Source organism: Lissotriton helveticus, chromosome 1_2 (genome assembly GCF_964261635.1).
Source record: "Lissotriton helveticus chromosome 1_2, aLisHel1.1, whole genome shotgun sequence".
NCBI lineage: Eukaryota > Metazoa > Chordata > Amphibia > Caudata > Salamandridae > Lissotriton > Lissotriton helveticus.
Window position 1 is genome coordinate 366,068,214 of NC_136058.1, and position 13,505 is coordinate 366,081,718.

The 13,505-nt window shown below is 43.2% G+C and overlaps 1 protein-coding gene across 2 annotated transcripts in view; it reads right to left on the bottom strand.

Annotated features, from left to right (window-relative positions):
• Positions 1 to 13,505, bottom strand: part of CDC20 (cell division cycle 20) — an 81,815-nt gene that overhangs the window by 19,016 nt on the left and 49,294 nt on the right. For both annotated transcript variants that reach the window (XM_078672322.1, XM_078672329.1), the window contains exons 7-9: positions 5,317 to 5,411; positions 4,164 to 4,395; positions 3,850 to 3,975 (exon numbers count right to left, since the gene is read on the bottom strand). In XM_078672322.1, the coding sequence (XP_078528448.1) occupies positions 3,850 to 3,975; positions 4,164 to 4,395; positions 5,317 to 5,411 (453 nt within the window). The remainder of the gene's footprint in view (positions 1 to 3,849; positions 3,976 to 4,163; positions 4,396 to 5,316; positions 5,412 to 13,505) is intronic.

Genomic DNA, 13,505 nt, shown 5'->3' on the forward strand with positions numbered 1-13,505 from the left:
TACGATAGTAGGTTGTACATTTAGAGCAGTTAGGTGTTTAAGCCATGTTTGAGCGGTAGAGATTTTTGCGGGAGGTGCGATCAGGAGGAACTCGGTCTTCAGCGCATTGAGTTTGAGGTGATTCTCGGCAAGCCAGGATTGGGTGTTTCTGATCGTGGTGTTCAGAAGCATGATGTCCTTGGGAGATTGTATTTTGAGATAAAGTTGGGTGTCATCGGCATACATGTGAAAGTGCACGTTGGATGCTTGTAACAAGGTAGTGAGAGGTTCCATAACTAGATTGAACAGTGTTGGGGAGAGGGAGGATCCTTGAGGGACGCCTAGCGAAACAGGTACCGGACAGGACATCAGGTTGTTGCTTTTGAATCTCTGAGATCGGTTGTGTAGAAAGGAAGTGAACCACTTGAGAACAGTCCCAGAAATGCCCATTCTTGTGTTTAGTAGTTCTAGTAGGTTCTCATGTTTAACTGTGTCGAATGCTGAAGAGAGATCAAGGAGGATGAGGAGACAGGTATCGTTGTCGTCTAGGATTTGGAGAGCGTCGTCAACTATGTGGGTCATAGCAGTTTCGGTACTGTGCCCTGCTCGGAAGCCTGATTGATGGATGCTGAGGAGATCAAACTTATCTATGTGTTTAGTCAGTTGTAGCTGTACGCATTTTTCCAACAGTTTAGCGAGAGTGGGAATATTTGTAATAGGACGGTAATTGTTTAGATCAGTGGGGTCTGCTGTTTTTTTTAGTAGCAGTGTGACTTGTCCGACTTTGAGGGCGTTAGGGATGGATCCTTGTTGGAGAGCTATTGATAATCTTAGTCCAGAGTGGGAGGAGCAAAGGGATAAAGTCTTTTACAGCGTTAGCAGGGAGGGGGTCAGTGAGTTGATTGATGGTTTCAGGGTGCTGAGCAATCTGCGGATTTCATCTTCGGAGTAGGTGCCAAAGGATGACCATGTAGCATTGTTCTTTGGTTCAGACATTGCTGTGTGTTGGGGGTTGGAGTAAAGGATTCCGTCATTGAGGAGATCGCTTCTTATGTTGTCAGTTTTTTGGTTAAAGAAAGCAGAGAAGTCTTCACAGGAAGGTGTAACACCCCTGGAACTGAGTGTCTGGGGTTGTTCTTTGGATTGTGTTCTGATTAGCTCAAACAGTTTTCTTGGGCGGTTCTTTGCTTGGGCGAGCTGGAGGCTGAAGAAATCTCTTTGAGCGTTTTATTTTCCTTAAGTAGGCGTTTCTCTGTTTCTTCAGGGTTTTTAGGTGCAGTGCAGAGGGGGCTGATCTCGAGGTGCGCTCTGCCATTCGCATGGCCCTTCTATCTTCATTGAGGCTTCCGTCATACCATGGGTTGGAGATATTGGACGAAGCTCTTTTCAGTTGCATGGGTGCGGCCTCATTGATTATTGTGGTCATAGCATTGAGATAGTGGTCAGTCAGGAGTTGGACATCCGTAGCACCGGGAAGGGGGGGGGGGGGGGAATTCAGAGTAGGAGATTGCAGCTGTTAGTCGGTAAGGAGTTTGGGTTGAGTTTCTTCATGTCTCTTTTCCAAACTTTGGGCTTAGAGGGTTGCACTGAGTTAAATTTAATCTTTTCATTGATAAGGAAGGAGACAATATGATGATCTGACCAGTCACGAGGTTGGATTGACTCAAGTTGAATAGCGTCCTCTTTAGAGATGAGGTCGAGGATAGAGCCTCTCATGGGTCGGGCTATTGCATATTTGTGTGAGATCAAGGGCGTTGAGGAAGTTTTTGAGGCTCTTTACCACTGTGTCATTGCAGTCGTTCCAATGGAGATTGTAGTCGCCAAGGAAAATTTGGGTATTTTGCCGTCCTGAGTTGGTTGAGATTGTGTCCATGAGTTGTTGGGAGAAGGGGAGCTTGTCCCCAGGTGGGTGGTATATGATATGTAGTGAGCAGAACGGTTTGCTTTCGCTGATGACATCCAGACAGAGGTATTCACAGGAAGTAAGGGAGGGGGCGGACGCTCTTGTAACTGAAAGGTTGCTTCTGTAAATACAGGCAATTCCGCCGCCTGTCTTTTTGGGCCTGTCAAGTCTAATGATACAGTAGTTGGGGGGACTAGGATATCCATGATAGGTGTAGAAGAATCAGACAACCATGTTTCAGTCAGAATGGCTAGGTCCGGTTCCAGAGAAATGATGAGATCGGCGGCCTCCGCAGAATGTCTCTGGGCCGATCTGCAATTGAGAATTATGCATTTGAGTTTAGGGGTGCAGAGGGTGGTGGAAGGTTCTATAGTGAGGGGTACATTTGTGAGGTTGTTGGGGATGGAGCCTCTGTTATGCGTGTGGTGCCTGAGGGGGTTGGGGATAATCGTTGGGATGGACAGATGGTTGGTGGCTAGGCGATTTTGGGGAGCCGGGCCGTACGAGTGGAGAAGGGTGTGTAAGTCATGGTCTGAGACAGTGTTGGTAGTGAGTCTGGGGCGATTGGAGGTATTGCGAGAGGGGATAGAGGTCCAGTGTGGGGGGTGTTGTGTGATGAAGTGAGTAGGAGGTGAGGAGGAAGTGTTGTTAGGTGTAAAGGTGGTATTTCGCTTTCGATTGGTGGTATTGTGATTGGTATTGCGTTTGGTGGTATTGCGAGAGGGGATAGAGGTCCAGTGTGGGGAGTGTTGTGTGGTAAGGCGAGTAGTAGGTGAGGAGGGCGTGTTGTTGGGTGTACAGGTGGTGGTGGGAGGGGGGGTGTCTGGGATGTGTGGGGTGTGTGAAGAGCAACTCTTTGATGGCGTGTAGTTCTTCTTTCATTTGTAGGAGAGTGGACATAATCATGTCCAGAGTGGTATTGGGTGCGGAGTTGGGGAAGGGTACCGACGGTGAACAGGCGTGTAGGTTACTGGGGAAGGGGGGAGCCGGGGTGGAGAGGTGGAGCTGGTGAGGGGGTTGGAAGTGTTAGAGCGAGGAATGATGCTAGGGTTGGTGTTGGCGTTATTGAGAATAGGAGGTGGGACCTTCAGACTACGTTGAACAAACCTTTGAAATATATAAGGTTGAAAGCCTTATTTGAGATGAACAAGAAATCTAGATCCAAACCTGGGAACCAGTTGAAGTACCCAGACCTTTGGTCCCACTGCAGTAGGATAACCTAACATAGAAAACCCTTAAATACAATGGGAAAATATTGAAAAAGGAATTCTTTTGAAACTCTACACGCCTTAAAATATTGATTGCGCCCTGAAGAAGTTCTGGTTGACAGAACGAAACGCGCTGGCTGGTGTCTTGTCTGTAAGTGGATCATTAAAAGAACATTGAATTTTGTACATCACGACTCAGCGTCTTTATAAGAGGACATTTCAAAGACTTATTACTCTCCTATGATCGGAGGAGATTCATTCTTGTAGCGGTGCTTTTCCATTCAGGATAAAAATAGACTTCTTCCCAAGTTTGGGTAATCTCTTGGGACAGGGAGCATGTGGAATGTGCACGCTGGTTTATTGAAAATTGAATAATTTGGTGATATTTGGATTGGTGCTTTGTTTCGTGCTTAAGTGGTCCACTGTCCAAATTGTGTTGTAACAAAAAGTATTTGTAAATTAATAAAGCTTTGAGGTCGCACAAGGGCAGGTTCTGTGAATTGGCTGGATTGAGACCACAAAATGTTTTTGTACATATGGCCCATAGGGCGGATTTATTACAAGGAACAATTTTGCATTTACTCAGAAACAAAGCCCTATCTTCATACAAACACAACACACCTTCGGATAAAGCTTGACTGCATGCAAACATAGGCCAGTCACATGTCTAGACGCCGGAAATGCCCATAACATTAAGTGTGTGAAATGCTCAAGTTATGAGGATAAGCCATATTATCCTCCCCATTTCATAAGTCTCACCTGGGACTGGGTATCCACCGAGGACAAACATGTGCCAGAGCTCACATTCCAGACACGGATATGCCGGTCACTGGTACCCCCTCCAGATGCCAACACATTAGACTGCCAAGGACACCAAGACACTGCCTAGAATAGAAACGGACAGTCAGTGGGACATGCAAGGGCAAACTAACATGAAAATAACTCCATTGGGTATCCATCCAAAAGGAATATTAACCCCATTCTCCCACCTACAAATTTAGCAGCAAAAACTCATACTAAGGAAGTTCAAGATGCAAGGAGCAAAACAATGAAAGAAAATTATAAAAACTCACTTTAACAGCTCCTTGGTGCTGCGTGAAGGAATGCAGCGGAGCAAACTCTCCTCCATCCCCCTGGACACAAGGCCAAACATTCACCACATTGTCGTTCGCACCGCTGGCTAGGTAGCGCCCATCAGGAGACCATTTCAGCCCACACACCTCCTGGGAGTGACCGGCGAGGGTGGCCACATGATGCTGAGGGACTCTCACATCGTGGTGATGGATATGTCCTGTCCGTGAGCCACTGAAAAGGGAGCAAGAGTGAGAAGAGATTTACTACAATGAGTAGAAGCAAAACATTTATCACATGCCCTTACGTCTAGGACAGGCCTCTTCAACCTTTCCAGTAATAAAAGCTACTTATGTTCAATAAAAATCCAGTAATAAAAGCTACTTATGTTCACTAAAAATCATCCAGAGTGACTAATATTATAGTGCCTTACACACCAGAAAGATTAGTAGCCACCTATGCAAGATTACTAGCTGTTATTACCTTCGAGCAGGTTTGCCAGCAGCAATGTAAAAAGTCTGTCAATTTTGAATGCCTTTACAAAGGTAATACATAACATCCACATCTGCAATGCCCTTGGTACCAGTGTAATAAATCTCCCAATGCTGCTGGATTATTTCAGTTTTATAAATTTTTTATTGGAAATTTATGGGCTCTGAAAATACAGATTTTCATCTTGAATACTCCCTTTTCAGTTTTGGTATATGTATATTAATTCAACCAAGCAAAAGTTTCTAATAAGTGCTTCACACATTAGAGCTACTTGCTGGTAGCTGTAGAACTACCAGTAGCTCATGAGCTACTCTGAGAAGCCTGGTCTAAGATTTTGGCATGAATTAGCCCTGCGATAAAGAAGCTGCTATGCAGGGTACTGCGTCACTACCACTCTCGCAACAAAACCTTGATCATAGTTACTATGTTCCACAGTAGTAATCACTTCACATAGCCCCCATGGTGGAGATAGCACTGTTCTGGCATCCCTACTGGACCGCGGATCTCCGACCTCCAGTTACACTGCAGCGTTAACTATAGGCTCCTTGGCATTACTAGTTTGTGCCACAGCTTTGGAGGTAACACTGCAGGTAAAATTATCAGAGGCAGATCATATGAAAGGCTAAAGGGAACCCTCTCCAGCAGATGGAATTTGATACTCACCTGGATAAGATGTGATTGTTCCAGCTCAGCGCCGCCACCCGTGCAGAGTGGCTGGTCATGTTGCGCAAGCGCTTCTGTTGCGTCACATCCCAGAGCTAGAAGAAAGTACAAGCATGAAACAAGCAGCAAGTGTAAGACTTCCAGACAACATTGCTTCGAGTGCATGCACCTTTTAGAAAGGGGTCTACTTATCAACTCCTGCACAGGCAGCATTGGGAAGACCAACTCACAGGAGCCACTAGCTCTACAAGAATGCAGTACAAGGTACAAAAAGTAAGAAGTGTTACTTAATTGTAACCCTGGTTCACATAGTGCAAATACACTTTAGAAAGACCATTAACAGCCAACTCATCACCTAAACTTTGGCCAATCAGAAGGAAGTAAATCTAAGCCATGTTCTTTGTTGAGCCTGGGCACCTAGAGTGTTAGCCTGTCAATGTTGCCAGTGGTAATCTTGCAAGAAACCTTTTTATTGTTTAACAGTCATGAAGAGAACATCTTCAAAATTAAACAGAAGAGTACGGGTCAATAAGCCACTCTTATACCCCTCAAAGTATGTATAACAGAAGAGTAGCTTTAATACAAAAGTGGGAGATCAAGACAATAACCACCACCAGAAAGCAGAACAAAGGTGAGTTGGCAAATATTGTGCAAGAAAAAGAACCCCCAGGCACCAACGAAAGTCAGTAGCCAGTAGTCTTCATTGGGTCCTTATTGTGGATACGTGAATTAGTACCGAATAGAATCAAAAAAGTGATAGTTAAAAGAAGCCAAGACTATTCCCAAATATCGAATAATTCATTTAATAAAAAGGGATAGTCCTAACTCCATTAAAAATTGTGAAAAAGCGGACATTTAGATGGTTGGGTTAATTTGAACCAAAAGTGTCCCAAGGCAAAACGGTCAACATGTTTCTGCTATCCTGAGCAAACTTACAGCTCAGCATTCGTCAGGACCATACATACCCCAATCAGTGAGAGGCACACACTAAGGCGCCGAATTCCGGATGGGGAAAAAAGAGAAAAAATAAAAGTATTATACCAGAAAGCACTCTAAATCTCATGTGCTAGCCCTCCGACAAGTGAGGTATATCCAATCTGAAAGAAATACACATACATGGAATATTAATCCTTTCAGTAATTTTGTCTGACCAAAGAATATATCCATTCCAAGTGGTAACCTAATCCCATTCCTAAATTTAGTTCGTGGATTAAAAACAGCCAAAAAAGGGAAGCCAACCACACCCAGTGCTCTGAAGAACATATTTACTTGGTATTGGCGCAGAGGCATTTTTAGACCGTGCAAACCAAACAAAAGAAAACCTGCAAAACATTCAGGTCGCTATACTAAATTCAGTATCACTACACGTCTTAATTGGTATTGTGTGCGTTTTTATAAAGCCATTTTGCAAGGATATAATGACCTTCGGTATTTGTAAACAACGCCCTTAATGGCATGTAATCGCCGAGGTTAAAGTCTAACAAGTGCCCGTTAATTAAAACCATCGTTGTTCAGAAATACACTTTTAAACAATGGAAGTAAGTAAAAATCCCAAACAATCAAAAAAACTTACTAGAACAATTTGTTAAAGATATTGCATGGGCTCGTGGCAGGGGAACCTTCGCGCCCAGAGTATCTGTAAAGTCAAAAACCTCGTAATTAATGTACTGCGTGTACGAGCAAACTTGACAGTTTTACTTCAGTCTCTGGAAACAGTAGCAGATTGTAAGTATAATTCCACTACTTTAGGAACACTTATTTCTTTCTAGGCGGCTACCCTCTAGTACACCTATTGCGGTCACATCCACGGCCCGGATAACGCTGTATTAATGGCGTGGTTTGTATTTGAAAGGACGTAGGTGATGTCACGTGATAGTCACATGACTGCTAATGCATAATGCTTTTTTGCCTTAAAGTGGTAGCCCTCATGTACACAAGGCTATCTGCACGAACTGCCTGTTTTTTGAGGTTTTACTTCAGCAAACTTTATTCAAAAGGGGCGAAACTGCAAAACAGATGCCAGAACAGAAAGGGAAATGTAAAAAGGAGCAAAAAAACCGAAAGGCAAGATCATAACTCAACTGAGAGTTTATAAAATGGGGACAAGGAAACTTATTAAAAAATTGAATTATCGTCTCATCACAGTACCCCATGGAATGGCATCATTTAAACCATGGTTGTGTGTAGAATAGCGATAAATCCACCATTGTTCCTTCTCAAAGATGGTACTCAGTCCCTTGCTTCAACTGCTCGATTATCGTCCACTTAATGTCATTTGGGTTGTGTCCCAAAATTCCAAGAAATGCGAAGTCCATTTGGTTGTGCCCTTGCGACATCTTATATTGCTGCGATGTTCCGTAATGCGTGGTTTATTTTTCTAGTGGTCATGCCCACATTTCTAATTACAGGGGCAGCTAATAAGATAAACATTGCTCGAATTACAGTTCGTATGGCCTCTTTACTGCAAAACTTTACCTTCCTCTAGATGTAATGTCTTTGTGGCAGTCGTTAAGTGACAAACGCTACATCCCCCACATGGGAAATGGCCACTCACTGGGGGCAAGCCCCAGGTGGCAAGGACTACCGAGTCCTGTCTTACATAATTTCTTCTAGGACATTTCTTCTTTCTCCAATGAGTCTTGCAGACTCCTCTCATTTGTAGGAGTACAGAGGTTTTGGCCACTCACGTCCATTGCTAGTAAGAATTCTCCAATGTTTCTCCAATGGGCATCAACTGCTCTTTGTCAAAAGTCTCCAATAGGGCCTCCCTATTATGATTTTTGCCCTCTTGCAACTTTTGTTCAGGATCCTATTAGGATAGCCTCTTTTTTGTAACTTAGATGTTAAATCTTTTGACTTTCTTGAAATCAGTTAAGCTGCTACAATTTCTGCGAATACGCAGATATTGCCCAAAGGGTAAATTTTCCTTAAGTGCACGAGGATGAAAACTCGAAAAATGTAAGAGGTTATTCTTACTAGTGGGTTTATAGTAAGTCTTGGTTGTTAGATGATCGGTATCCCTGGTGATGGTAACATCCAAAAATACAATGGAATCAGGATGGTACTCGTGGATAAATCTAAGGTGTGGATCACACGTGTTAACCCAATCAAAGAACGCCAAAAGACTCTTCAGGGCCTTGCCAGATTAAAAGCACATCATCAATGTACCTCTGCCACATGATAACATTGGATGTGTAAGGATTAGTGGCAGATAGAATGTGTGTTTTCAAAATTGTGCACATATAGCCCCGCTATACTGGGGGCAAAAGTACTGCCCATCGAGGTCCCAGTCTTCTGCAGATAGATCTTATCTTGGTATTGGAAATAATTGCGTTTAAGTGCTAACTTAGCACAATCAATGACAAAGGTGCGGGAGGTGTTGTAATCCCAAGTGGCCTGATCCAAAACATTAGCCAACACTTTTATGGTTACATCCTGCGGGATGCAGGTATAGAGACTTTCTATGTCCAAAGACACTAGGAAACAGGGTTCTTCTGGTAGTCTTACAGTCAAAAGCATAGCTAGGAGGCTTTTTGTATCCTTGATATAGGTGCTAGTAGCCTGAACCAAAGGTTTTAAAAAAAAAGTCGCAATATTTTGAGAGGGGGTTCTAATAAAGAACCTATGCCCGAAACTATCGGTCTCCCCGAAGGGGGAAGACTATTTTTATGAGTTTTCAGTAACGTCTAAAAATATGGGATAGTACTTTGGGAATTTGTCAAAAAATCAGCCTAATGTTTGCTTATATAACCATCACGTTCCGCAGTCATGACAAGGTCAATGATCTCTTCTTTCAGAAAAGGGGAAGGATCTTGACTCAGAACCACATAGTTAGTATCATCTAAAAGACGTCTGCATTCTTGATCATAAGCAGAGGCATCCTAAATAACGATGCCTCCCCCCTTATCTGCACTTTTAATGACTGCCGGGGTTCTTCTGAAGTGACTGGATGGCTTTAAATTCACAGGCTGTGAGATTTTTAAAAAGCATTGGTTCCTCCAGTAATTTCACCTTGTGTGAAACAGCCTGCTCAAAGGCAATTATCTCTACAGGTACCTGATGTGGTGGAGGTGTGAACGATGATTTACTCCTAAACTCAGTATCACTAACTGAAATCTGTCCGTCCCGAGGTTTGGTTCTCAAAGAAACTTTTTAATCCGAGTTTTCTGTAGAATTCGCTCAATTCACAATGCAGCTTGAAGCGGTCTAAGTGTGGTGTGGGTATAAACCCAAGCCCCTTTTCCAAAATAGCAATCTCATCTTGGTTTAAAGATATGGAAGAAAGATTTGTAATCAGGCTATCGCATTGCTGGTGCCCACCCTCTGCTCCCGTGTCTTGCTCCGCGTATTGTCGCCCACAGTCTCCGTTGTGTCCCAATGTACCAGATTCATACCCCTTCTCTCGCCTCTGCCCCTCTGGCCAAATCCTAAAAAAGGTTGGGGATACATATTAGGTTGGAATTGAGGCGGTGGTGCAAAATGTGGGTTCCAGCCCATCTTTGGTGGAAATGGTGGCTGTTGATACATGTTTGGATGAAAAACACCCATCTCCCCGATTATGATATGGGAACCATTGTGGAGTACCTTGGAACTTTTTTCCTCGGCCCCTCCCACGTTGTTACCCATTTTGCCAGAGCTAGAGCCACTGGAGTTGGAATCATCCAAGGAATCAGAGTTATAGTTCGTCTGATCAGGTGACGTATACTCATCACTAGCATAGGGGTAGACCTTTGCACAAGACCATCTTTTCAGGTCCTTCTGAAATTAAGACCTTCGATTGAGCTAGGCCATCCTTGTACTCGTTGAGTTCCTTATTAAACTCTTCGAGTTTCTTTTTAAAACCCGTAATTGTTGTTTTTATGTGATTCTCTGTTAACTGAATTTCTACTAGGAGAAGTAAGTGTTCCTAAAGTAGTGGAATTATACTTACAATCTGCTACTGTTTCCAGAGATGGAAGTAAAACAGTCTCAAGTTCGCTCGTACGCGCAGTACATTAAATAAGAGTTTTGACTTTACAGATACTCTGGGCGTGAATGTTTCCCCTGCCACGAGCCCATGCAGTATCCTTAACAAATTGTTCTAGTAAGTTTGATTGTTTGGGATTTTTACCTACTTCCATTGTTTAAGGTGTATTCCTGAACAACGATGTTTTTAATTAACGGGCACTTGTTCGACTAACCTCGGCGATTACACGCCATTAAGGGCGTTGTTTACAAATACCGAAGGTCATTATATCTTTGCAAAATGGCTTTATAAAAACACACACGATACCAACTAAGACGTGTAGTGATACTGAATTTAGTATAGCGACCTGAATGTTTTGCAGGTTCTTTTGTTTGGTGTGCACGGTCTAAAAAAAGGCCTCTGCGCCAATACCAAGTAAATATGTATTTCAAAACACTGGGTGTGGTTGGCTTCCCTTTTTTGGCTATGTTTTTAATCCACGAACTACATTTATGGAATGGGATTAGATTACCACTTGGAATGGATATATTCTTTGGTCAGACAAAATTACTGAAAGGATTAATATTCCATGTATTTGTGTATTTCTTTCAGATTGGATATCCCTCACTTGTCCGAGGGCTAGCACATTAGAATGCGAGTGCTTTCTGGTATAATACTTTTATTTTTCCTCTTTTTTCTCTTTTTTCCCCATCCGGAATGCGGCGCCTTAGTGTGTGCCTCTCACTGATTGGGGTATGTATGGTCCTGACTAATGCGGAGCTGTAAGTTTGCTCATGATAGCAGAAACATTTTGACCGTTGTTTTGCCTTCGGACACTTTTGGTTCAAATTAACCCAACCATCTAAATGTCCGCTTTTTCACAATTTTTAATTGAGTTAGGACTATCCCTTTATTAAAGGAATTATTCGATATTTGGGAATAGTCTTGGCTTCTTTTAACTATCACTTTTTTGATTCTATTTGGTACTAATTAACGTATCCACAATAAGGACCCAATTAAGACAACTGGCTATTGACTTTCGTTGGTGCCTGAGGGTTCTTTTTCTTGCACAATATTTGCCAACTCACCTTTGTTCTGCTTTCTGGCAGAGATCAAGCCAGAGACTGAATTTTCTGCAAAACACTGTAGGACCTTGCAGTGTTCGCATCCATTTAGATTGGTTGAGGCACATCATTAATTTCCTTGTCAAAGACAGTTGCCATCAAATGTCATGTCTGGCACGTTTCTGCACTTCGGCCTGAATGAAGCACTTTTCAATCACCCCCTCTCACCACCTCCCCAGCATCTCCTAACAATTTCCTTGGCCCTCTTTTTAAAGTCTTTTAGATGAATCCATTGCAGCATGAAGGAGGGCTGAAAAGGCACTCTTTCAGTATACGTTCTTGGGGCAACGGTCTCGCTGTGACAATTCTCAATTAGCAGTAACATGGCATGCCATAGTCTGTAATCCTAGCAGGACAACTGCTGACGCATAAGCCCTTTTGATGACGTGCCAGTCAGCACTATTTTCTGCTGCCTTTGGTGCAGTTTGACTCTGAACGTCCTTTGTCCAGCTGGTTCAAGCAGCATGCTGGTGAATAGAAGTTATTTATAATTATTAGTTTTTGAAAGGCTTGCTGAAACTCACTTTTTAAATTGCGGTGATGCACCTCTCCCATTCATAACTTAAGGCGTTCATCTAGTAGAACTTTTACTAACAAGGCTTTTCTCTGAAAATAAACGGCAGATGCTTGCAAAAAAGGTTGCGCAACCATTTTGAGGAGTTATGAAATTGCAGATATCATTGGGAAGAGAATCTTGGCTCAGATACAGGACATGTCCAATTTCAAAAAATCATCCCACTTTGGATCCTTTGAACACCCAGGGTGGACCGTCATCCTAGCCCCCTCCTTGATAACTACAGCCATCCATATCTGCACTGGCATCCTCATCACATCTCCGGTCTACTGAACTGATGCAAAGTATCTGCCTTCATCGTCTTCATCCCCACCCTTGTCCGGAGGCAGTCTTGCCTCATCAGGCTACCCAAGGTATAGATCCCAGTGGAGTGAGGGGGATATGCAGCAGGTACAGAAGGCGACAAGAAGAACACATTCATTATGTGGAACCTTCATGGGAAGGACTGGAAATAGAAGCTGACAAAAAAGTTGAACCTGCAGGGAGCACAGTTGGAAGAGTGTGAATCGGAGGGACTGGGATGGATGCAGCCCATCGCCTCTTAGGCAACAAAAGTGGCTTATGTCTGCAACAGCTGTGGCCCTCCAACATAATCAGGATTCCAAAGTGACATTAATTAAGTTGCTAGATTTGAAGTTTAGCTCCCTAGAGCGGTCTTTTGTCCTTTGAAGAAAACGTATGTGTCCGAATTAGGCTGCACTTTTTGGGATCTTCTCAGACTTGTCCTTCATCCTTAGAGGACGAATATTGTGAAATCCTCTGAAAGATGCGATGATACAAGACATACTAGTAGTGAATGGAGAGGACAGTCAAGGCTGCTGGACAAGTGGAGTGCCGCCATGACAAACCACTGATGGAAGATGGACTGTGCTAAGGTAGACGAGGCTGTTGAAGCAACTGATAGACCTGCCAGCGAAGAAACAGCCAGACTAGTCAATGAGGCAACTGACCAGTTTGTCTAGATGCAGGCATCTTCAAAACCACATCTTTTTTAACTTGAACAGAGATGTAATATCTGACTTTGCTGTTGTAAAATACAACCAATGTTAAAACCCCCTGGCCTCTGAACTGATGAAGAGGATGTACTCAGTGATGCGGTCGCTAGAATGACATTAAGGAGTTTGATTTAGTTAAAAAACAAAAGTCAGTCACTTTTGAAAAGACAGCTGTTTTGAATTAGTTTCACATTGTATCGAGCAATGTGTATTTGATCAAGAAAGATGGGGGGGGGAAAAGGATTAAGGAAGAATAGATCGAGTACAGGTCATATGAGGTAGGTATATTGCCTGTGGCCTGATTTCCTTCCCTTCCAGTTTTACATGAAGCATCAAATACCCTATCGACCGCCTGAAAAAGAAGATATACAGGGAGAAAGACAGCAAGTGAACAGGCATACTAGGGAAAAAAAAAAGCAGGAGTTGGGTGAAAGTGGAAATACAGGGCTGAACATTCTAGGACACCTTTGCCTCCACTGTGGTCTGGAGAGGATTGGTCGAGTAAGTCTGCTCAGTGCCCTTGATACCTAGAGAACCTTTTACAATGGAGC